At 43.8% G+C, this 25,550-nt stretch overlaps 1 protein-coding gene across 1 annotated transcript in view; it reads right to left on the minus strand.

The window, feature by feature from the left end:
• The window catches only part of GNB5 (G protein subunit beta 5), a 109,020-nt gene continuing 83,470 nt past the window's right edge, over positions 1-25,550 (minus strand). Inside the window, exons 9-11 of the mRNA XM_082256676.1 lie at positions 16,078-16,174; positions 7,269-7,435; positions 1-928 (exon numbers count right to left, since the gene is read on the minus strand). Of these exons, the coding sequence (XP_082112802.1) occupies positions 917-928; positions 7,269-7,435; positions 16,078-16,174 (276 nt within the window). The 3' untranslated portion in view covers positions 1-916. The remainder of the gene's footprint in view (positions 929-7,268; positions 7,436-16,077; positions 16,175-25,550) is intronic.

Here is a 25,550-nt window from a genome sequence, read left to right on the forward strand (position 1 = left end):
AGAGCCTGACAAGCTGATCATGTCTGTCTTGCACCAGTCTATTTACATGCTGATCTGACTGACACAGGTTTGGGGACATTTGGGCGGTACTATCTTCATTGTTTTGGGCATCTCCGTTTGGGTCGGGAATGCACAGGATTATGCACACATTCCCGAGCTACATTAGTGTGAACCTAGTCTTAAGAAACATCTAAGTACTGACATTTTATACACCAAGAGAGATGGTAAGGAGCCTGCAATGGGTATGTTTGGGAAATAGTATTCTGCATTATAAACAGGGGTTCCCAGATCTCCAGATGAATTGTTGCACCACAGAATTACCTGAAAACTGAACAGGTAGGCACTGTTCTCAGTATGCATCTCAAGGTTTAATTTTTAGTTTTGGTTATAGTGTATTGTACTCTTAAGTCAATTAATAACAGTTAGTTAGTCCTATAGCTAGTACAGGTTCACTGGTCTAGTAAAGCTTTAGCTATTCCCTTTTTTGCGCTTGTAAACAAGGGACGATTGCCATCAATATTGAGAGCAGATACTTTGATGATGTCTTTAATAATCATTTTGTAGAGCAGAATGGACATCATTGCATGTATGAACTTAAAAAAAAGTGTAAAGCCTTACCAGACCAACCCTAATGGAAATGCAACCAGCACTTATGTACACTGACCCTCCTGACAGAGAAGCCAACTCTTATAGAAAGTGATGAGTGTTGGGTGGACTCTCCAGGTCTGGCCACCAATAAATAAATAAGGATTTCTTCATTTAGCTCTATTTTTGTGGCATCCATCCTGTTTTCTACATAGTTCTGAAACAACCAGCACCTAATGTTATATTTCAACTCTTATCGTATAACACAAGGTAAAACTTGTGATATAATTGCCAAGCTGTGGGACAGCAGATATTTCTTCACAATTGTGCATTATGCCCAGATCTGTAGAAATAAGAAATACATTAGGTGAAATCATTATTTATATTGTAGTTTTTGTTACATAAAAATTACAATACCAGACCATGACACTGGATTTCTTATTTCGAACATCAGACTAAACTAAACTAGAGTTTAAAGCAGTGGTGTACATACTGTGGCCTGCAGGCTTTTATCCAGCCTTTGCTGGACTATTCCTAACACTGATATGAAGCACTATTTTTCCCACTGACCTCAAAAATAAGGCACCATTCCTACCACTGACACCAACAATGGGTCACTATTCCTACCACTGACACCAACAATGGGTCACTATTCCTACCACTGACACCAACAATGAGGCACCATTCCTTCCACTGTCACCAATAATGGCTTACTATTATTCCCACTGACACCAACAATGAGGCACCATTCCTTCCACTGTCACCAATAATGGCTTACTATTATTCCCACTGACACCAACAATGAGGCACCATTCTTCCCACTGACACCAAGAATGAGGCACCATTCCTCCCACTGGCACCAAGAATGAGGCACCATTCCTTCTACTAACACCAACAATGAGGCACCATTCCTTCCATTGGCACACACACCGGAGCAAAATTTGTCCTATTAATACCAACACTGGGGCTAAATTCATCCCACTGACACCAACAACGGGACACTATTGCTCCTGCTGACACCATATCAGGAGTGTGTAGTGATCTTGCTCCATCACAGCTGCATCCTGGTTTTGGCTGTGATACATTCTCCCTATCTGTCTGTCTACCTGCAAGTTGATTGATGTAGCCAGTCTCTAGGTGGAGACTAAACCTGATTTAAGCCAGCCAAACCTGCTTGTGATATAATGTTTAACACATGGTTCAAGCTCCCTGTTTGTCTGCCCTGTTCCTGTGCCTGCTAGTTTGGATTCCCTTGTTGACAACCTCGGATCCAATATCAAATACGCTTGGAACTCTGCCTGCCTTTTGACTACGGATTTGACCCAGACTAATCTGAACCTTGTCTGCCCTGTACCTGCTGTTGAACCACTGCCAACCGAAAGTACCTGTTTGCTGTGCTCAGTTCAGGCCTGCCCCGGCATGGTAGCATTGTGTATCAGTCCTGGGGGCAACCAAGCACCAGTAGGCCCGCTTTCCTTTTGGGAAAGGCTCCCGTGTGACCAGAGCAGCTGTTTTCAACCAGGGTTCTGTGGAACCCTAGGTTCCTCCGGAGACTGCCAGGTGTTCCTTGTGTAGCGCCCCCCAAACCTCCAGAGACCTGGTGGTGACTCCCAGAGACAGGGAGGTCCGACATTCCTCCACAGGGTGCAGGTTACTAGGCAGGGTGGGTGGTGTACAAGGTAGAAAGATGGGCGCCAGTCACTTTTATGTTTGAACAAAAAGAAGTTTATTTCTCATAACAGGAGAAATGTGGGAGAGCGGTAGGACACAGGACACCCTTAGTCAAAAAACAGCAGCAGACTTGCAGCTCAGCAGACTCCTTAGACAAAAATGTAGAATAGGTAGACAGCGGTACAGAAAAGAGCCTTTAAGCTAGAACCAACAGTCTGTACTTTGTAGCATAAGCTGTATCCTATAGCAACAGTATTCAACTCACAGAAGGTGCAGGAACTCTGGATGATTTCATCTTGATGCTTTCCCAGGCTCTCCATGGTTCCCTGGTTAATGGCAGAGTAACCTCTTGTACTTCATCTCAGGTCTCCATCCTTTCCTTCATGCCTCCAGGTAGTGAGCAGGCTCTGCCTTACAGAACCCTGAGCACATGGCTAGGCCTCAGGATTCAGGCCTACCCAGCAGCAGCTGTTCCTTACACACCTACCCAGACTGTAGTCTGGGTGGAAAAGACACAGATCATCTGACTTCCTCCAAATAAATACCTTCTCCCAGCATGCTCAGCGACCACTATGATTGGCTGAGAGAAGTATAAATATTCATAACCTAGACCAGGGATCTCCAAACTCCAGCCCTCCAGATGTAGCAAAACTACACATCCCATGAGGCATTGTAAATCTCTGCCATTACAGACATGACTAGGCGTGATGGGAATTGTAGTTCCTGAACAACTGGAAGGCCATAGTTTGGAGACCCCTGGTCTAGACTCAGTTTAATTCATCACACTAATGCCAAAGGTAATAGTGCCACCTATTGACAGAAGGGAGAAACCACAGCTAAACCAGGCTTAGGAAGAAAATCCAAAGATCACAGAGACTACAAATTAGCCAGGCTAGCTACCACCTAGCACAGATAAATTCATTAGCAGCCCTGTTTAGGACAAGAGTGCTACACTTGAACTCTAAGTTATTGATCTTCTTTTTGATGGTGTCTGAATATTTCTGGGGCCAATGTCACTTGAAAGAACCAGGGGAATGACACCAGTAATATTTTTAGCTGTTTTGGGGGTGGCATTCTGACCACCGCTGTAAGTAGGGTATTTTACCATTGAAAACAAATTGTTCTCTCCCCCCCCCCCCAACACACATACCGAGGAGAAGAGGAAAGGGACTCTTAATGTGTTTAATCAATAAATAATGTAGACTGCTAAAACACGGGTATAAATCTTTATTACAAGACTCAATAAAAATATGAAAATCTTTAAAACCAATATATGTGGAGCATTATACAATATATTACTGGACAATATAGAAAGATGTTACAATATGTGATATATTGGTTGCTTCTGTCCACAAATGACAAGCGTGCAGTTTGTGTGTGTGGTGGGAGGGCTGGGGAGAACAATTTGTTTTCATGTACTCTATAGAGCAGGGGTCTTCAACCTACGGCCCTCCAGCTGTTGCGGAACCACATGTCCCATGATGCATTGTAAAACTCTGACATCTACAGACATGACTAAGCATGATGGGAATTGTAGTTCCTGAACAACTGGAGGGCCATAGTTTGGAGACCCCTGCTCTAGAAGGATGGTACCTATATGAGGTTATCTGAATCCAACCACATGACTTATTAGAATTCTTCCCATTGACCACCAATTTAAGGGCTATTTTTCCCACTGATCCCAAATGGACTGGATCAATTGGGGGTTTCTTTGGACCTGAGAATTATTTAACGGGTTCCCCTGTGATAGCAAACCTATGGTATGCAGAGCCCTGTGGGCACAGGAGAGCCGCCACCACTGCCCACACTGTGACAAGGGGAGAGGCGAGCGCCTGCTGTCAGTGTAATTTCCCCATTTGCCCTCCTTCTGTCAAGCAATGTGGGACAGGGACAGAGCGGCGCTTGCAGGCATCGCTGACCACTCTGATTCCTCCTGCATTCCCATTGGCTGAAGCCAGGGAGCAATGAGAGCCAGGACAAGAGCACCATGGGACAAGTAGTCCCGGAAGACTATGGCTCCTTTTTAATCAATTAAAGAAAAACTACAGCCCCAGCATGCCCTGAGAAAATAAGGGGAGGGACAGCCTGGAGCCTGGGAAAAAAAGGGCTAAGAGAGAAGAGAGAGCAAGAGTGAGAGTAATGTGGAAATAAGAGTGAGAGAAGGTTGAGGTGGTTCAGGAGGGAGAGAGAGTCCAAGCCACAACAGCCCCTGGAGTTGAACCAGCCAGAGCGGAGCAAGAGGACGGTGCTGTGAGGACACCATCAAGAGTAAGGAGGGTGGTCAAAGGCGCTAACAAAAGGAGAAGCTGCTGCCAGGCACAACAACACTGGACGCCGGAGACGGGTGAGCGCTGAAATGACTACAATCCTTCTTGGAGCGTGCGATCATCACCTGGGTGGCTGGGTGTCTGCAGTTTAATTGCAGTGTTGGCACTTTGAAAAAAATAAGTTTGTTTGGTGATAAAGTTTGGGCACTCACTGCCCTAGGATAAGAGGTTGAGAAAGGCTGGGATAAAGGAAAAGAAGGTGCCTAGCCTAGGCACTGCCACATGGATGGAAGTGTTCTGCTTCCTCTAATCAGGAATTACTTGCTAAAATTAAAACATGCTTAGCCACAATAAAGTGTGCTACATTATCCCTGTTAGACAGCCAAACTTTAGATTTTAAGTATACATCCATAGTTCATTTGAGGGGTGGGTGTCTTTAACAATGTTAATCAACTCAAGAATATGACCTGATGCCTAGCACCAGCTAGAGTTAAGCTGGCCATACACATACAGTGTTCTGAGAAAGTATTTGCCCCTTCCTGATTTTTTTTTTTTGCATATTTGTCACACTTGACTCAGACCATCAAACAAATTTTAATATTACACAAAGATAACCCAAGTACCGTATATACTCGAGTATAAGCCGACCTGAATATAAGCCGAGGCACCTAATTTTACCACAAAAAATTGGAAAACTTATTGACTCGAGTATAAGCCTAGGGTGGGAAATGCAGCCACTACATGACCCAACTGGACCACCACGAGACCCAAAACAGGGGCTGCAGGCATGGTGCAGGGGCTGCGGACATGGTACAGGAGATGCAGGGCTGTGAGCATGGTACAGGCAAGGCACAGGAGATGGTACAGGCATGGCACAGGAGATGGTTCAGGCATGGCACAGGAGATGGTTCAGACATGGCACAGGAGATGGTTCAGGCATGGTACAGATGGTACAGGCATAGTACAGGCATGTCATAGATGGTATAGGCATGGTACAGGAGATGCAGTGCTACGGGCATGGTACAGGACAATCTCCTTTACCATGCCCACAGCACTGCATCTCCTGAGGAGATGCAGGAGCTGCGGAGGAGTCTCACTTACCTTTCCGCCTTACATTTAAAAATGGCGCCGCCCGGCGCCAACACGTCACTGCGCATGTGCCGTCTGCCTGGGAATAGCTGAGCGTGTACGGGCTTTCCCGAGCGGCGTTGGCACATGCGCACTGCCCGGGGAAAAGGTAAGGGAGACCGTGACTCGAGTATAAGCCAAGGGGGGCTTTTTCAGCATGAAAAAACATGCTGAAAAAGTGGGCTTATACTTGAATGTATACAGTAAATCCAAAATTCAGTTTTTAAATGACAATCTCATTAAATTAAAATAATTCTGGAAAGAAGAGTGGGCCAAAATTCCTCCACAGTGATGTAAAAAGACTCATTGCCAGTTTTCACAAATACTTGATTGCAGTTATTACCGCCAAGGATCGCAAAACCAGATATTAGGTTTAGGGGAAAATTACTTTTTCACTTATAGAAAGGCAGATTTGGACAGCTTTTTTTGCTTAATAAATGAAATCATTTAAAAACTGTATTTTTCATTTACTCGGGTCGGGTCATCTTTGTGTAATATTAAAATGTGTTTGATGATCTGAATTATTTAAGTGTGACAAGTATGCAAAAAAAAATAAAAATCAGGAAGGGGGGCAAATACTTTTTCACAGTACTGTATAGATTTTTTTATATTCAGCCTGAAGTCTAACACATTCTTTAATCCACACTACACACACAGTACTAATCTCAGCTGTAGTGACAGCTAGCCTCACCAGTCATTAAAACACCTAAGCAGTACCTGCATCTGATTGGACAGAGACGCTGTTTGGCTATCAGTTTTCTGCCTGCAGGAAATTGGAACCCCAATGGGACTTTTTAGACAAAGTGGAAGTTATTACACAAGTGTGGTAAATTAAAAAAATACAAAAAAACTTTACTTACGATACAGCACTAAAAAATGACCAAAAGGTCACGTTGGCAACACAGTCAATTAAAAACAACTAACATGATATTATACAATATTAATGCAGAACACCCTGCTACTCTTAGTGCTGGAGCATCAGACCCGTCTTTATGTGGTATATGGCCGGATTCTTTGAGGTGTTTACAGGATATCCCAACGCGTTTCTGAACTAAGTTTATTCCTTCTTTAGAGGAAGAGGTGGGTACAAAAATATATAATGTAATAGCGATATTGTGAGTATTTACATAGTCAGTGTCATAACAACAAGTAGGTTACATTCAGACTGATATTTATCATAGCAGAGGTGTTCTGCATTAATATTGTATATTATCATGTTCATTGCTTTAAATTGACAGTGTCGCAAATGTAACCTTTTGGTCATTTTTTATCGCTGTATGTTAAAGTTTTTTGTATTTTTTTACTTTACCATACTTGTGTATTACCTTCCATTCTGCCTAGAAAATTCCATTGGGGATCCAATTTTTTGCATCTATGTACTTATAGGGATGTTGGCAGGATTGGATGGCTCCTAAACAGTATCCAATGGGCCATTCATTGCTAAATCGGTTTTCTGCCTGGCTCCTTGGATTTTCAATCAAGGGATGTCTGGCAGGAGGCGGCTGACAGGGCTACCACTGAGCACATTTCATCGGTTCATCAGGAACAAGCTGAAAACTATATCATATTGTCAGGTTTAGATCTTTATAAGACTTACTTACAGGACATACAACTCACCCTTAGAGTGTGATCCCATGACCCTGAGCAGAATGCAGTCCCATCAGGAGACACACGGAGAGTGCTGACTCTGTTCTCATGACCAAACAAGATGGACACCCTACTGCCTTTCAGAACATCCCAAACATTGATTGTGTAGTCGTTGTATCCAGCAAAAAGTAGGCGACCTTAGAAATAAAATATGAAGAATTTAGCAATAATCGCATACATGGCTAAAAGTAAAATATTATACATTCATATTTTCCATGCTGACAATTTAGGATTAAAATCAGTATAGCAGTGAGATCAGACTACACACAATGAAAAATCACCTACAGAGGAGGGATGCACCCTACCTAACCTACCAGGGACCTGGCTACAAACACCTGACCTGCTTTAGGTCTCTCTAATCCACCCACATCAGTTTCTATTTCAGAGTGAGTTTGACAATAAACCCTAAACCAAGAATTAAATAAATTGCAGTTTACTAGTCCTTAGATGAGGCCTCATTAGGATTTCTTCTCCTGGTAATCTGGCACACCTCCTGTAAAAGAGTCAGGGCTGGGACAAGGGGTGGGCAGGAGGGAAGCTGTTCTGGACACAATGGTTTATTGCAGGGATGGGGGCGCCTGTGCCAGTTGCTTCTGTTAAAAGGCTGACAGAAGTAGTGACAGCGACATCACTGCTAAATCTAACCCTAAGGAAATGGGGGCGCAGTTTGGCATCTTTGCCCTGGGCGCTGGGTGACCTTATCCAAGCACTGATTAGAGTCAGGGCTCGTGCAAGGATTTTTGAAAACCTAGGCGAAACCTCATTTTGCCACCCCTTGCTCAGCCCCCTGACTCCACCCTCTTTGCACTGCCCATCTATACCCCACCTTTATAATGACTGCTCAAAAATAAAAAAACTACCATAGGGTGTATAGTGAGGGGTTTCGTACAGAGTGCAAGTTTCAGGAATGCATTGTAGAGGGTGCAAGGTTCAGGAATGCGTTGTACAGAGTGCAAGGTTCAGGAATGCGTTGTACAGAGTGCAAGGTTCAAGAATGCATTGTACAGGGTGCAAGGTTCTGGAATGAGTTGTACAGAGTGCAAGGTTCAGGAATGAGTTGTACAGAGTACAAGGTTCAGGAATGCGTTGTACAGAGTGCAAGGTTCAGGAATGCGTTGTACAGAGTGCAAGGTTCAGAAATGCGTTGTACAGAGTGCAAGGTTCAGGAATGCGTTGTACAGAGTGCAAGGTTCAGGAATGCATTGTACAGAGTGCAAGGTTCTAGAATGCGTTGTGCAGAGTGCAAGGTTCAGGAATGAGTTGTACAGAGTGCAAGGTTCTGGAATGAGTTGTACAGAGTGCAAGGTTCAGGAGTGCGTTGTACAGGATGCAAGGTTCAGAAATGCGTTGTACAGAGTGCAAGGTTCTGGAATGCGTTGTACAGGGTGCAAGGTTCTGGAATGCGTTGTACAGAGTGCAAGGTTCAGGAATGAGCTGTATAGAGTGCAAGGATTGGAGTAATGCGGGGGGAGGGAGGGCACCGCCCCCCACTGATTTGCGCTCTAGGCTGGTGCCTACCTTCCCTATAGGAAGCACTGGCCCTGATTAGAGCGCCCCCCCTCTGGATGAAGGAGCAACATAGACACCTTTGGACAGCAGCATTGTTAATCTGTGGAAAGGGGAGCATTACATGTACTAGCAGATTTAGTTGCACTAACAAACTGGAGCCAAAACTCCAGCTCTCACGTTTTAAGTAGTTATAGCAACGTTTTTTCTTTTGGGATAAAGGTTTTACATAAATGAATAAGAGCTGGCCATTGTATGCACCCCTGTTAGTGGTGAATGGTTTGTCTCAACCCTCTAACTGCTACATCTGCAGGATAGCTTATTCTGTTGAAAAATAACAGATTTACTGGCAGGATCACCAGGAGAAAATAAAGGAAAGAAAGCCTGAAAATAATAAATGTTTGCTTTTTGGGTTTGACTCTGTTCTTGCTCAGTTTCATGGTAATGAGAGGAAGCTCCATCTGTCCTAAGCCTATTTATTTGAACTGACTGACTGACATTGTTCAGAAATGCTTGCAGTCTGCCATGACTTTTATTTCCTGAGAAACATCTAAAGGATAAGAAATATTTTTAAAATTTTTTTTATGCAGTGTAAATGGGAACACATAACAAACATATAGTATGGTGTGGTTTTCTTAAAGTGGGATTATACGATGCGGCATCCCAGAGCCCCCCGCCGGCAACTCCCATCATCAAGTGGCCGGCTGCTGAGTCCTGAGCACCAGCGGCTTTCATTGGCAGAGTGGGAATGACATCACTCCTGCGCAGTCACAGGAGGGCAGTCAGCTTCATTAAAAGAGACAAAGTACGTCTCTTCTGCAATATAAATCCCGCCTGTTCACCCATTTTCTTTTTTAACTAAAATTCCAGTTTAAATATGACTGCAAAAGTGGAAATACGCTATAAGGGGTCCAGTTATGAAAAAAATTGTCACAAATAATCACTGTAATAAGCATAATATCTATTTCCTATGACTCAAGTATTTGCACAGCCTCCAATAATGATCGCCGTAATTTGCCTTAAACGGTTATTTCCTATGATTGTCTGCTCTGTCTAATGACCATAACGTAATTTTTTCCTGATTGAGGTAATTCGGGAAAATACCACACTATGGCCGCTAGATGGAGCTAATGATCATTGGAAATAACCGTTTAACTACTTCCCATCCGCGCTACAGCCTATATACGGCTGCAGCGCGGACTTGAATTTTTATATTTATACGGCCTCCCAGAAACAGTCTCCCCGCGCGCTCCCGCGAGCGCGCATCGGGGAAAATCTGTGTCGGCCGTGTCCTTTGGACACAGCCAATCACAGATCGTGGTGAATGGCCAATCACAGCGGCCATTCACCACGTGATCGGACCGTCCAATGAGAGATGATCTCATATGTAAACATATGAGATCATCTCTCATCGCCAGCGCGCCTTCCTCACACGGAGCCTGCAGTGTGAGGAAGGAGGGAGAGCTGCACAGCGCCAGGGACACACAGCAATGTAATCAGGGCACCGATCACCAGTACCCTGATTACTAGAGGTAAAAAAAACACACACAGTTCCCACAGTGCCCGCCATCAGTGCCCCCCATCAATGCCCACAATCAGTGCCCATAGTGCTGTCAGTCAGTGCCCATCAGTGCCTGCTCATCTAGGCACTGATGAGCACTGACTGGCAGCACTATGGGCACTGAGTGTGGGCACTGATGGTGCTGCCCATCAGTGCTCATCAGTGCCGCCCATCAGTGCTCATCAGTGCCATCCGCCAGTGCCCATCAGTGCCGCCTATCAGTGCCCATCAGTGCCGCCCGTCAGTGCCGCCTCTCAGTGCCCAGCAGTGCCACCTCTCAGTGCCCAGCAGTGCCGCCTATCAGTGCTCATCAGTGCCGCCTATCAGTGCTCATCAGTGCCACCTATCAGTGCCGCCTATCAGTGCTCATCAGTGCGGCATATTAGTGCCCATCAGTGCCGCCTCATCAGCGCACATCAGTGAAGGAGAAAAATTTATTTTCAAAATTTACTCGCAAAATTTACTCACAAAATAAGAAAAACTTTTTTTTTTTTCAAAATTTTCTCTTTTTTCTTTTTTTTTGTAAAAAATAAAAAACCCAGAGGTGATTACATACCACCAAAAGAAAGCTCTATTTGTGTGAAAAAAATGATAAAAATTTCATATGGGTACAGTGTAGCATGACCGCGCAATTGTCAGTCAAAGTGTGAGAGCGCTGAAAGCTAAAAATTGGTCTAGATGGGAAGGGGGTTTAAGTGCACAGTAGGCAAGTAGTTAAGGCAAACTACGGCGATCATTTATGGAGGATGTGCAAATGCTTGATTTATTTGCACAGTGGATTATTTATAAATAGATCCCCATGTGCACCCAATCTTTAGTCCTGCTTGGGCAAAGCACAGGTTTATTGACCTTGGACTGCATGATACATGGTTATGGAATTTAAAATTCCTTGATTGCAATCAAATAGGAAAAAGGTGCACTGGCTCAGACATTCTGCATTGGGTGATGACGCAGTACTGGCACACATCACCTGCATTCAGATTCAGTGTTAACATCATTGTGATGGAGTTTAGCCGCGTTCTCTATACAAATCATTGCATCCTCAGCTGCCTGTTCTCTGTTTGATGAAACTGTTGACAGATGATTTCATGACTGGAACAGAATGCTGACTGCATGCGATTGCTAAAGATAGTTTTCTGAGCAATGAGCTCACAGCACAAAGCCAAGGGAGAACTTCCGAATATCACGTAGCAGCACAGCTGACTTCACAGAATCGGGTTCACTGCCGTTGTCAGCTTCCAGCAAAATCTGCTATGTCCCATAAACCTTATGTAAAACACTCCACAGGAGCCCCAGATGAACTTGGATGTCCCACTGCTGCAGAGCCAGGCACACCAAATTTTCACTCCAGAGTCAGAGAACAGTTTGTGACATTGTTTCTGTTATTTATTGAGGGTAACAACTTGGATAGGGATGGGAGATCATGTGATGCCCCTTTGACTTTAGCAAACTTTCAGCAAAAACTTCAGGGACATCTTCCTATATACAGTCTCCTTCACTTGCCTCCTACACACACTTGCTTGCTCCAGCTGAATCACTGTAGACTAATCTGACAGGCTCCCAGTCAGATTTGAAGCTATAGCCCCCTACAGGCAGGAACTCGCAGTCCCTTGTAGTGTAGCAAAATGTAGTGTAACAGCTTGTTACTTCTCCTTAGTGGCCACCGATTCTAGAACCACCTCTTCAGACACTGCCAACCCACCTGGCTGCAGCTGCCCCTTTCACTAGCCCTCCAGGCTAACTTCTCCACTCCAGTCCACCTGACTGACTCTTCTACAGTCCACCCAGCTGACTCTCAGGAGATACCTCAGGGAAGGATAGAAGATTTAACCACACTGCTTTCTTCAAGGAGACTGGCAGTCTGCCCCCTTGTTAGACTCCAACAGTGTTGCTACTCACTCTGTCCTCTCCTGCTCCCATGCCTTCAGGAAAGCCTCCTACTTTGTGTTGTAGAAGAACCCCAGCTCAAGGCAGGACACCCCCCTCCAGACTAGGGGGTACCCCTCAGGGCCACTGACAGCCTTCGTAACACTGCATCTACATCTTCCACCTAATTGCCCCGCTGGCATGGCTCATGTCTATTTATGGAGTGGTCTCAGCCCCCTGCCAACCTGCCTATGAGGATTGGCTGAGGCTCCATAAATATTCAAGACAGCTCCACCTAGCCTTCACCCACTAACTCTAGAAAATTCTCCAACCTTCTAGACCAGGGGGAAGTGCCAGAGAGAGCTGTCAAGATGACTCATCCAGCCCTGACCCCTAATAAACCCTGACCCAATTAAGACTCACTGGCTTAAGTGTAAGCTTGAATATATTTTGGCCTGCTCTAACTTCTAGCACACTAGAGGGTGCTACACATATTTTGTTCCATGTAACAAACAAAACCATCATGCATTTCATTATTTGCAATGATCATATTTGTTTACCTCTTTTGTTTGGAGCGGGAGCTCTTAGTAGAGTCACTAAACTGCAGTGCATAGGTGTGAACCAGCCAAATAGGAAATATTAGGATTTTCAATTGACATGCATTTTTATGCAGCAAAGTGCAAGAGTTTTGCTGCTTTTAAACAGATAAGTGTGAAGAGGTGCTTATTCCCTGATCACACCTATGTGATTTTTTACACTTCAGACTTTGGGCAACAATGCACAACAAGAGGAATCCCATTGACTAAGGCTCCATTCACACTTGTGCGACTTATCATGTGACTTTGGACACTAAAGTCATATGACAGGTCGCACCCCCTGTTTTATAATGACAACCATTAAAATGTGTACAACTTAAAGTTGCAGCAACTTTAAAAAGGTTCCTGCACTACTTTTGTCTGACTTTCATGCAATGTAAACGCTCAGAAATCGCATAAAAGTCGCACCTGAATGTTATACACGCAACAGTTGTGCAACAGTTGTCCATTATCATTGGTCATTGCCAAATTTGCATCCAAGTCTCACCCATCCAATGTTGCACTCAAAGTCACGCTACTTTGAAGTGGTACTTGTGTGAATGGAGTCTAAGGGGCTCATTCACACCTATGCAGGTTCAGGTGCTTTTTTTGTGAATTTTTGGCCTCATAGACTTCAATATGAAAATGCATTAAAGCGATTCTAAGGGTAAAAATTATAATTTTTGAAAATAACAAACATGTTATACTTACCTGCTCTGTGCTGTGTTTTTGCACAGAGCAGCCCCAATCCTCCACTTCTTGGGTCCTCCACCGGTGCTCCTGGCTCCTCCGACCTTCCCAGTATCTCCATAGCAAGCCGCTTGCTCTGGGAGCACTCGTGTGCATATCGCCCACCTGTCCCTGATTCACTGGGACTGTTCTGGAAATTGATGTATGGCCCGGAGTCCCAGCGAATCAGGTCTGAGTCCCGGAATGAGCGCAGTGCCGGAAAAAATTCCAGTGCTGGGCTCCAGTGACCCACTCAGCAGGGGCACACTAGCCGCCCACTTGCAGGAGACCGGGAGCGCAGGATGGGGGGAAGACTGGAAAACAGCAGCAAACAACAGCTTAGTCTACAGAGCCATGTGCCTGATTGAGGATTTGTACTGGAATGGCGGTTGTGCTGGGACGGAGGATTAAGGGGGTGGAAGAGGATTTATTTTGAGAGGGGAACAGGAGGGGGGGGGATTTGTGCTGTGAGGGGGAATTGAGGGGCGTGGGAATAAGTGCTAGGATAGGGAAGAAGGGGGAATTGCACGGGGACTAAGGATTTGGGGAGGGTGGAGAAGGACTTGTGCGGAGGGAGGGGGAAGAAGATTTCTGATGGGAGGGGGATTTGCATGGGAGGATTTGTTCTGGAAATGGGAGAGAGGATTTGTACTGGGGGGGGGGGGTTAGTGTGCAAACTAGTGAACAATCAGGAAAAAACATCTGAAGCCAAAAACAGCAGCTCTAAAAACGTCCTCATGCACACGGGACGTTTTTACAGCGGCTGTTTTTTGGCTTCAGATGTTTTTTTCTGCAGCCAGTAAACTCCCCAGCATGTTACCCTATGTGTCCATGCACACATAGGCTGTTATCTGCTGTTTTTGGCAGTGGTGTTTTCTGACTGTAAAAAAACACAGAACTAGTGGCTTTTGAGAGGAGTTTTTCAACTGTAAAAACACTTTAACTGTGATAAAAGCTGAAAAGCGCTGAAATATGCGTGTATTCAGCGTTTATCAGATTTTTTGAGCCATAAGCTTTTGTGGGAGTATAGCATTGCTAAAAAAAAAGCTAAAAAACGCTAGAGTTAAAAAAAAAAACGCTTTAAAATGCTAAGCTAAGCTAAACGTAATAAGAATTGTATCTTTAGAACCATAATAATGCATGAAAAATGCCTAAAAATATATAGATATAGAGACCAACGAGTATGAACTTAGCCCAAGTGTAAATCCTTAACTACCCTAACTGCCCCTATGTTGTAATTGCTCATGCACACTGGACGTTATCAAAACGTACGTAGAAAGCTGTAGCTGTAGAAGGAGTTTTTCAGCTTTTTTCAGCGTTTTTCCATGTTTTTTGCTTTATTTTAGCAAAACTATACTCCCACAATTTCCACAAATGCTTATGGCTCAAAAACGCAGATAAACGCCAAATGGCTGCGTATTTCAGCATTTTTAAGGTTTTATCAGAGTTAGAGCATTTTTACTCTTAAAACCCACTAGTTCTGGGGATAACAGCCTATGTGTGCATGGACACATAGGATAACATGGACACATAGGATAACATGGACACATAGAATAACATGGACACATAGGATAACATGGACACATAGGATAACATGGACACATAGAATAACATGGACACATAGGATAACATGGACACATCGAATAACATGGACACATAGGATAACATTGTCACATAGGATAACATGGACACATAGAATAACATGGACACATCGAATAACATGGACACATAGGATAACATGGACACATAGAATAAAATGGACACATAAAATAACATGGACACATAGAATAACATGGACACATAGGATAACATGGACACATAGGATAACATGGACACATAGAATAAAATGGACACATAGGATAACATGGACACATAGGATAACATGGACACATAGAATAACATGGACACATAAAATAACATGGACACATAGGATAACATGGACACATAGGATAACATGGACACATAGAATAAAATGGACACATAGGATAACATGGACACATAGGATAACATGGACACATAGAATAAAATGGACACATAGGATAACATGGACACATAGAATAAAATGGACACATAGGATAACATGGACACATAGAATAACATGGACACATAGGATAACATGGACACATAGAATAACATGGACACATAGAATAACATGGACACATAGAATAACATGGACACATAGGATAACATGGACACATAGGATAACATGAACACATAGGATAACATGCTGGGAAGTTTATTGGTTGCAGGAAAAAAATCATCTGATGCCAAAAACAGCCGCTGTAAAAACGTCCAGTGTGCATGAGGCCTAATGCCCCCTAACTGGATATTATATGTTGCAGAAATGTTTAGAACTGTAGGTATAAGATAAAAAAAAATAAAAAAAACATTATCTTCATAACTGGAAAGGTAGAGATGGCCTGATTCCATTCAATTGTGTCCCCATTTGTACAGAACAGATGTAAATGGAGTTTTACAGGATAATTAGCTCTGCCAATTTTTTATACCCCTATGTATTCAAACATTGAGATGACATTCTTACCACTCAAGGAGAAATCGACACTTGATGCTCCAAATATGATGCTTTCCTTAGAATAGATGGCTACTTCTCTATCTGCCCGAAGATCATACATACGACACTGCAATACATAAAAGAAGATTTGTTTTGAAATCCAAAAAATGTTTCCTAAATGTTTTCTCTTTTCCATAGTAATCACTCATTTCTTGAAGTGTAAATGGAAGTTGACACCATTTGGCACCTCGCATCCGCCATGCTGTCCTGGTCACAGACTCACATCTTTCTTATGCTGTAGACCAGGGGTCAGCAATCAGTAGATCGCGGACAGGTGACTGGTAGATCGCGGTCTGGGCTTCCTGACCCCCCATCACAGAGCATCAGACAGAGTGCAATGTAGAGGGACTACTTGTAAAGTTGGAGCTGTAATAGAGAGCAATAACCACATAGGCCGATGCCTCCTCTGTAGTGCTGGCTCCTGTCCCATGCGGAGTGATAACAACTGCACCCCACCTCTTATCCCGGCTAGCGGTCTCCAGAGTGGTGCCAGCAGCAGGAAAGAAGAGATCTTCAGGTCAGTGTGAAGCAATACACTGGGCATAATAATATAAGGCTGCTTTTACACTGATGAACTGTGGTTTACCCACACTGCAGTTGAAAGTGAGGCGTTCCTGCAGGTTTGCTGCGTTTAGTCATAGACTTTTAGTATATGCTGTGGGTTTGGTGCACTTTCTGAATGCTGGAGTTTTGGTGTGCTTTCAGAAAGTGCACCACACCTACAGGATATAATAGAAGTCTATGGCAAAGTGCAGCTAACCCAGGAAGGTCGCAGATGCACTGAGCTGCACCCACAGTGCAGGTAAATCATAGCACATCATTGTGAAAGCAGCTTTACAGGGGGCTCAGAACAGTAAGGGTTAATTTACATTTGTAGTTTTGGGGGGTGGTAAAACCCCATAGTTAAGACATGTTTTTACCAGCCCTGCCCCAACCGCAACCCCTTTAGCTGCAGTGGCCAGGTGTGAACACATGTCGCAGCTGCAGCAAGAGTTATACCCCCTGTCATAGTTGGTAGGTGTAGCACCTGCCAAACATGACTCATTCAAGTGAATGAGGCCACTCTGCAAATGCCCTGCAACCTTTTGCAGTACAGGAAACAAGGGGTTAAAGCAGGCAGCCTTGTGTTTCTTTCTCACCACCTCCTGTAACGCCTTGGACCCCGCAGGAGCATGCAGTTGCGGGGCAATTGAAGAGTGGCCCTCATTTACTTGAATGGGTCACGTTTGGCAGGCGGCAGCACCCACAAAAAGCAAAAGGAGGTTTAGCAGCTAAAGGGGGTAGAGATTGGAGGCAGTAAATCCACGGCTCAAGCGCATGGTTTCAGCACCCCCCCAACTTTATGTGTGAACGAGTTCTAAGGGTGCTGATGCCAAATAAGGGCTCATTCACAAGTGCAGCAGGCTGCTCCTCTGAAAAGCGACAGGAGTGTGTTTGACAGGTGGTGAGGAGGTGATATCTTTCCTCCTCACCACCTGATTTAAACCCATGATTGCCATGCAATGAACATGATTATGACACAGTAGTAGGGCAATTAGAGGTTTAAATCCGGTGTGGGGAGGTGATACTGTGCCCGCTTATCATTGACTTCTCCCATGTTGTTCAGGTAGATCTCCGCCTCTTTAACCACTTAAGCCCCGGAGGATTTGGCTGCTAAACGACCAGGGGGTATTTTGCGATTCGGCACTGCGTGACTTTAACGGACAATTGCGCGGTCGTGCGACGCTGTACCTAAACGAATTTGACGTCCTTTTTTTCCCACAAACAGAGCTTTCTTTTGGTGGTATTTGATCACCTGTGCGCTTTTTACTTTTTGCACTATAAACAAAAAAAGAGCGTAAATTTTGCAAAAATAACAATATTTTTCACATTTTTTATATGAAATTCCCCAAAAAAAATGTAAAAATCAAAATTTTTTAACATTTTCGGCCAATTTGTTTTATCCTACCTATGTTTGGTAAAAAAAATCGCAAAAAGCGTATTTTTATTGGTTTGCGCAAAAGTTATCGCGTTTACTAACAAAGGGAAAGATTTTTGTCATTTTTGTTGTTTTTTTTTTACCGCGTAATGGCGGCGATCTGCGATTTTTTTTGCGGTACTGCGACATTGCGGCGGACAGATCGGACCCTTGACTTATATTTTTGACACTTTTGGGGTTACCAGTGACATTTCTACAGTAATCAGTGCTATATATATGCACTGTTACTGTAAAAATACACTGGTAGTGAAGGGGTTAACTTTATTTGGGAGGGAGGGGCTGTGTGTTTCCCTAGGGGTGTGCTTTCTACTGTGATTGGCTGTGGCTTGAGCTGTAAGGACACTGATCAACGGTTCTACATAGTAGATCCGTATGATCAGTGTTTTTACACCGAGGAGAATGACAGGCAGCTTGTTTACAGAAGCCGTCTGACTTTCTCCCTCTCCCCCGACGATCGCCGAGTGACCGGCGGACATCGGGTCCGCCAGTCACACGCGCGGGGGGGTCCGTGACCGCGCGGGAGCGGGAGCGCGCCTCCGCGGGCGCGCGCTCGCTCCCCAGACCCTCCCAGGCTAGTGACATTAATTAACGTCACTCTGCCTGGCCGGGGCTGACCGCCGCAGTAAATCTACTTGCGGCGGTCGGCAAGCGGTTAAAGTTGCCCACCACTGCTGTATACACATTACCCAGCCTGCCCATAGCTGGATAGTGTTTACCGACCTCCCCTCCATTGTACACTGCAATATGTATTCTGTGGACAAGATCTTGTTCATCATCTGTGGCCGTCCAGGTCACCACACCTATTCCCCTGTGATTTGTATCTGTGGGGGAACATAAAATAAAGGGTGTTTGTACCATCTATGCCTGCTACTCTTCAAAATCTGAGACATCCAATTTGTTGAAGCTGTGTATTCAATAAATAGCGACCAGTTGATTCATGTGTGGCAAAAAACGATCTGCCGTTTGGGATGTTTGTTGTACAACACATGGTGCTCATGTTGAGTGCATACAACCTCAAGGACCATAAAACCTATGACCCTTCTTCTATCCAGTGATGTGTGAAATTTGCTTCTATCCCTTACAGTTTGTTTGAAATAAAAAGTGGAAATCTACTCCATCTGTTTGAATATCATGAAGAAGACATAGGGGGGGATTTACTAAAGGCAAATAGACTGTGCAGTTTGCAACCACAGTGGCACCCTGAAGGGGCATTTGCTCCAGAGCTTAGAAAATGAAGTGAAGTTTCACTTTGAAAAGAAAACCCAATCACAAGCAAGGAAAAAAAATAGCATTTTTTGCTTGCACATGATTGGATGAGTCAATTGAACAGTCTATTTGCCTTTAGTACATCAACCCCATTTTATCAAAACGGCAAATTAGTGTTTTGGAAGAGGTCTTGCAATACCAGTACTTAGTAAGTACAGTAATATTTTTATTGTTATCTTTTTTCTTTGGTTTCCAGCACTGAAGACATGTTTCGGTGATATTCTAAAACATCCTAAAAAAGCAATAAGTGCAATCAGTGTAAATATTACCCATCCCCCATAACAAACGTCAGATAGAAAAGGCAATCTGTGCCAATATACTGTATACTGCATTAGGCCCAGCCTATCTTTTTATTTTATTTTTAGGCTGATGACACACAGGTCAGTCTGTCACTTGTGATCCTACCACTGACAATCTGTCAAAATCAGCAGTGACAAGATAGTTAGGAGGCTGAGTGTTTGTCCCAATGGAATCACTCCCTTTGTAGTTGACACAGTGGGGTAGATTTCCAAAATTGGAGCACTCAGAATCTGGTGCAGCTGTGCGTGGTAGCCAATCAGCTTCTAACTTCAACTTGTTCAATTAAGCTTTGGCAATGAAACCTGGAAGCTGATTGGTTTCTATGCAGAGTTGCACCAGATTTTGCACTTTCCAGCTTTAGTAAATAACCCTCAGGCCCCTTTCACACATGGAGTCCGTTCAGATCCCCCCCTGTCAGTTTCTTTGGCGGATCTGAACGGACGCCCCATGCATCTCTATGGGGCATTGGATGTCAGTGGAGACATGTCCCCTGACATCCGATCTGTCCAAACCGGACAGATGGAAACCCTATTTTCCATCCGTCTGGCGGATCGGATGAGAACGGACAGACGGTCTGTTCTCATCCGATTCCCCCATAGAAATAAATAGGGACCTGACAGCTCTGTCTCCACACACAGCGTGGAGACACAGCTGTCATCCGCCTGCTCAGCGGGGGATCGGCGGATCGATCCCCAGCTGAGAAAAACGGAGTCCGTCTGGCGCACTCCCTTGTGTGAAACAGCACTATCTGAGATGTTCCTCCCATAGCTAGCAATCAAGATTCAGCAGTATTCAGCCCATTGACAAAGCAACATCTGGCCACAGATGGAGGGATTCTTCAAGCACACACAGGCTGCCTCTTTAGCGATCCTGCTGCTGGCGATTTTTCTGTAGAGGCAGAATCACTCATATGTCCCCCGCCATTTTTTATTACATTTTTTCACTTAATAAAACACATTTTTTACAGGTCACTCATTTAGAACAAAAGTACACTATTGCTAAACAATGCTCTTCAGCAGACCAACCCTTGTGACGTATGATGTGATATGATCTATGACAGCTGCTTAGTAGCATGACACCTTCCTGTTCTGTATTCTGCAATAACCCTACAGAATGGAGTATACAGGCCGCCAGTGTTAGGTGGGAATTAGTAAGGGCACATAAGGACACTGGATGTGAAGATAGCAGAGTAACAGCTTTATTTCTGACTGTTCCTATTTTCACAAGATCTAATCACTTACTTCCATGGCTCACAAGGGATTGCATATAAAGTGCTCTACTTAATTGAATATGAAATTGAACCTAAAAGAATTATAAAAAAATGAATTGGTATGCCAGCAGTAAGTTAATTTTGGAACAAGTTCATCAAATAAAAAGGAACCTAATTGTGACCCGTGGATTCATCAACATGACGGCCCTTCTCCCCCAGGGTTATTTTGCTTGAACAGCAGGAAAATGTTCCAGTTTTAGAGGGCTCCCTATTTTTAGATGCACCTTGTTCTATATTTAAATGACTCTGCTTCATACGGAGATTTCTAGATTCTCCCTTTTATGTCTGAATATTGGGCAATGCAAGCAACATAAAACAGTCCCTGTGCCACAATTCACCACTGAGATGGCAGTGCTGCAAACTACTGATCAGATGGACGTCCCTGCTGTTTTTTAAAAAAAAAGTCTGAGCAATCTGATAGGCTTGTGCTGAAATCAGGGAACAGTAAAGCACCGTCACTCTGCAATACTAGTAAGCAGGAAGCACCTGCATGTCATGAATAAATACCCCCATCTCCATATATATAAAAAATATACTATGCAGAGAGATTAAAGTATAACTAAAGACAAAAGTTTTTTTAGTTTTGGATAGAATGGAGAGGGATTAAAACACCTGTCATGTTTATTGCTGTCTGTGCCCCCATTAGGGAGATTCACCCTCATTGATTGGGCCTGTTTACCATTAGCATTGAAAGTAAAAGTCATAGAAAATTTCAAACTTTGAGTTGTCCCGGGAGAAGTAATAGAGGGGAAATCCTCCAATATGGACACTAGTTCTGGTCACCTTGGGGTCCCTAAGGAATTCCCTTAATTTGGAGGGATTGCCTCTCACTTCCTGTTTGGCTATAAGACAGGGAAATCTCCACAATCAGACACAGATGTGGGGAAAAAATCTGACAGAGCAAAAAGCAAAAGATATTTAACAACTTGCCGACCACTCCCCTGGGTCCCGCGATGATAGACCTATTTAATTTTACCTAATTTTGCACGCCCAATTTTTCAGTTTTTTATTTGTTAAAAAAGTTTGAAATATCCAATACATTTCATTCCACTTCATGATTGTGTCCCACTTGTTGTTGATTCTTCACAAAAAATTACAGTTTTATATCTTTATGTTTGAAGCCTGAAATGTGGCAAAAGGTCGCAGAGTTCAAGGGGGCCGAATACTTTCGCAAGGCACTGTACTAGTAAAAAAAAAAAAAAAACAATAAAAATGACAAATCTTTCCTGTAGTTAGTAAACGTTTGCGCAATCCAATCAAAATACGCTTATTGCGATTTTTTTTTACCAAAAATATGTAGCAGAAAACAAATTGGCCTAAAATGTTAAAAAATTTAGATTTTTATATTTTATTTTGGGAATGTTATACATCAGAATGTGAAAAATATTGTTTTTTTCAAAAATTAAAAATCGCACAGGTGATCAAATACCACCAAAAGAAAGCTCTATTTGTGGGGGAAAAAAAATAATAATTTAATTTATGGTACAACGTTGCACGACCGCGCAATTGTCCGTTAAAATAACGCAGTGCCGAATCGCAAAATATGGCCTGGTCAGGAAGGGGGTAAAATCTTCCGGTCTTAAAGTGGATAAAAATACGCTCATTGAGAATTATTTTGTCAAAGACATGTAGCTAAATACATTTTGGCCTAAATATATGACAAAAATTGAATATATTGGATATTTTTTAACAGTCAAAGTAGAAAATGTCAATTTTTTGCTAAATTTTTGCTCCTTTTTTATTAATATCGCAAAAAATAAAAAGTGCAGAGGTGATCAAATACCACCAAAAGAAAGCTCTGTTTGTGGGAAATTAAAAACCTAAATTTCGTTTGGGTACAGCATTGCATGACTGCGCAATTGTCAGTTAAATTCGCGCAGTGCCAAGTTGAAAAAAGTGGCCTGGTCATTGAGCAGCAAAATCTTCTGGGGCTAAAGTGGTTAAAGCAAAACAGATTACATTTTAATAGTATTTTTTATTAACGTATAACTAAAGGCAAAACTTTTTTTTTTCCATTTTGGATAGAGGGGAGGTGGATTAGAACATCTGTAAGTTTTTATTGTACTCTGTGCGACTATTAGGGAGATTCGCTCACTCTATTTGTCCTGTTTATCATCATCATTGAAAGTGAAAGTAAAAGATAATCCCCAATTTTGGGTTGTCCCCAAAAAAGAAATAGAGGGGAAATCGTCCAATGGGGACACTAGCTCTGGTGTGACCTGGGGTTCCCCAAGAAATTCCCTTGATTTGCAGGGATTTCATCTCACTTCCTGTTTGGCTATGGCACAGGAAGTGAATGGAAATCTCCCCAATGCTACAAAGATGGCATAAATAAATCTTGCAGGGGTTATAACCCTCCCTTACTCTATCCAAAATGGAAAAAACAAGTTTTGCCCTTAGTTCTATTTTAGGTGCATTATGGATTATATTAAGAGCTCAATCACACTTGTGTATTTGGGCACTAGAAAAATTCAGGTCTCAGCAAAAGACACACAGAAAAAATTGTTTTCTATGTGCCTTTTTCACAATGGAACCCAACCTTTGGGTTATCTGCAGTGGTGAACCCTGCAAAATGCATTTTTAGATCCTGCATCTCTGTTTCTCCCTGCTCTTCTACACACCGCACCCAAGCTGTGGTGCATTGAAATGCATCAAACGTCACAGTTATAGCCACTTCCCGACTGACCCATGTAGCTTTTACTGCTACAGTGCAGACCATCTGTGCAGAATCATGTATACAGTATCTCACAAAAGTGAGTACACCCCTCACATTTCTGTAAATATTTTATTATATATTTTCATGTGACAACACTGAAGAAATGACACTTTGCTACAATATAAAGCAGTGAGGGTACACCTTGTATAACAGTGTAAATTTGCTGTCCCCTCAAAATAATTCAACACTCAGCCATTAATGTCTAAACCACTGGCAACAAAAGTGAGTACACCCCTAAGTAAATATGTCCAAATAGGGCCCAATTAGCCATTTTCCCTCGCCGATGTCATGTGACTAGTTAGTGTTACAAGGTCCCAGGTATGAATGGGGAACAGGTGTGTTAATTTGGTGTTATCGCTCTCACTCTCTCATGCTAGTCACTGGAAGTTCAACATGGCACCTCATGGCAGGTCCCTGAGGATCTGAAAAAAAGAATTGTTGCTGTACATAAAGATGGCCCAGGTTATAAGAAGATTGCCAAGACCCTGAAACTGAGCTGTAGCACGGTGGCCAAGACCATACAGCAGTTTTAACAGGACAGGTTCCACTCAGAACAGGCCTCGCCATGGTCAACCAAAGAAGTTGAGTGCACGTGCTCAGAATCATATCCAGAGGTTGTCTTTGGGAAATAGACCCATGAGTGCTGCCAGTATTGCTGCAGAGGTTGAAGGGGTGGGGGGGTCAGCCTGTCAGTGCTCAGACCATACGCCGCACACTGCATCAAATTGGTCTGCATGACTGTTGTCCCAGAAGGAAGCCTCTTCTAAAGATGATGCTCAAGAAAGCCCGCAAACAGTTTGCAGAAGACAAGCAGACTAAGGACATGGATTACTGGAACCATATCCTGTGGTCTGATGAGACAAAGATAAACTTGTTTGGTTCAGATGGTGTCAAACGTGTGTGGCGGCAACCAGGTAAGGAGTACAAAGACAAGTGTGTCTTGCCTACAGTCAAACATGGTGGTGGGAGTGTCATGGTCTGGGGCTGCATGAGTGCTGCTGGCATTGGGGAGCTACAGTTCATTGAGGGAACCATGAATGCCAACATGTACTGTGACATACTGAACTAGAGCATGATCCCCTCCCTTCAAAGACTGGGCCACAGGGCAGTATTCTAGCATAACCCCAAAAACACCTCCAAGATGACCACTGCCTTGCTAAAGAAGCTGAGGGTAAAGGTGATGGACTGGCTAAACATGTCTCCAGACCTAAACTCTATTGAGCATCTGTAGGGCATCCTCAAATACAAGGTGGAGCAGCACAAGGCCTCTAACATCCACCAGCCCTGTGATGTCATCATGGAGGAGTGGAAGAGGACTCCAGTGGCAACCTGTCAAGCTCTGGTGAACTCCATGCCCAAGAGGGGTAAGGCAGTGCTGGAAAGTAATGGTGACCAGTGTTCCCTTTAGCCTGCGCGCATGCGCGGGCGCGCAGTGTGAATGAAGGTCCCGCGCAAGCACCTATTCAAACCGCGCAGCCGCAGACGTGGCGGCCGTGTAGCAGAGCGTGCGCCGCGAGAGCACGCCCATTGTGTGACAATAGCGAATGAAAATTCGCTATTGTCACACGGATCCTCCTCCTGGCCAATCAGGGAGCGGGTCCTCCCGCTTCCTGATTGGCCGAAAGGCCAACTTCATGCCATTGGCCGAGGAAGAGGCGCCGGGACTCGGGAGTCAGGAGGACTGAGGAGAGGCAGGAAGCCGGGGAATGAACTGAAGAGAAGCTGCCGCCCGTGACCATGAGGTAAGTACTCGGGGGGGGGAACACTGGCATCTCTACATTGATTTGGGGACAATGCTGTGGGCACTCTGCATTAATTAAAAACTGAAAAAATGGCAGAACCATTACTAGACTCGGGACTGAAGAGTCTCTACATTGAAAGGGGGCACGCTGGCATCTCTACATTGAAAGGGG

Source organism: Pelophylax lessonae (genome assembly GCF_965119305.1).
Source record: "Pelophylax lessonae genome assembly, chromosome: 4".
In the NCBI taxonomy this organism is placed as follows: domain Eukaryota; kingdom Metazoa; phylum Chordata; class Amphibia; order Anura; family Ranidae; genus Pelophylax; species Pelophylax lessonae.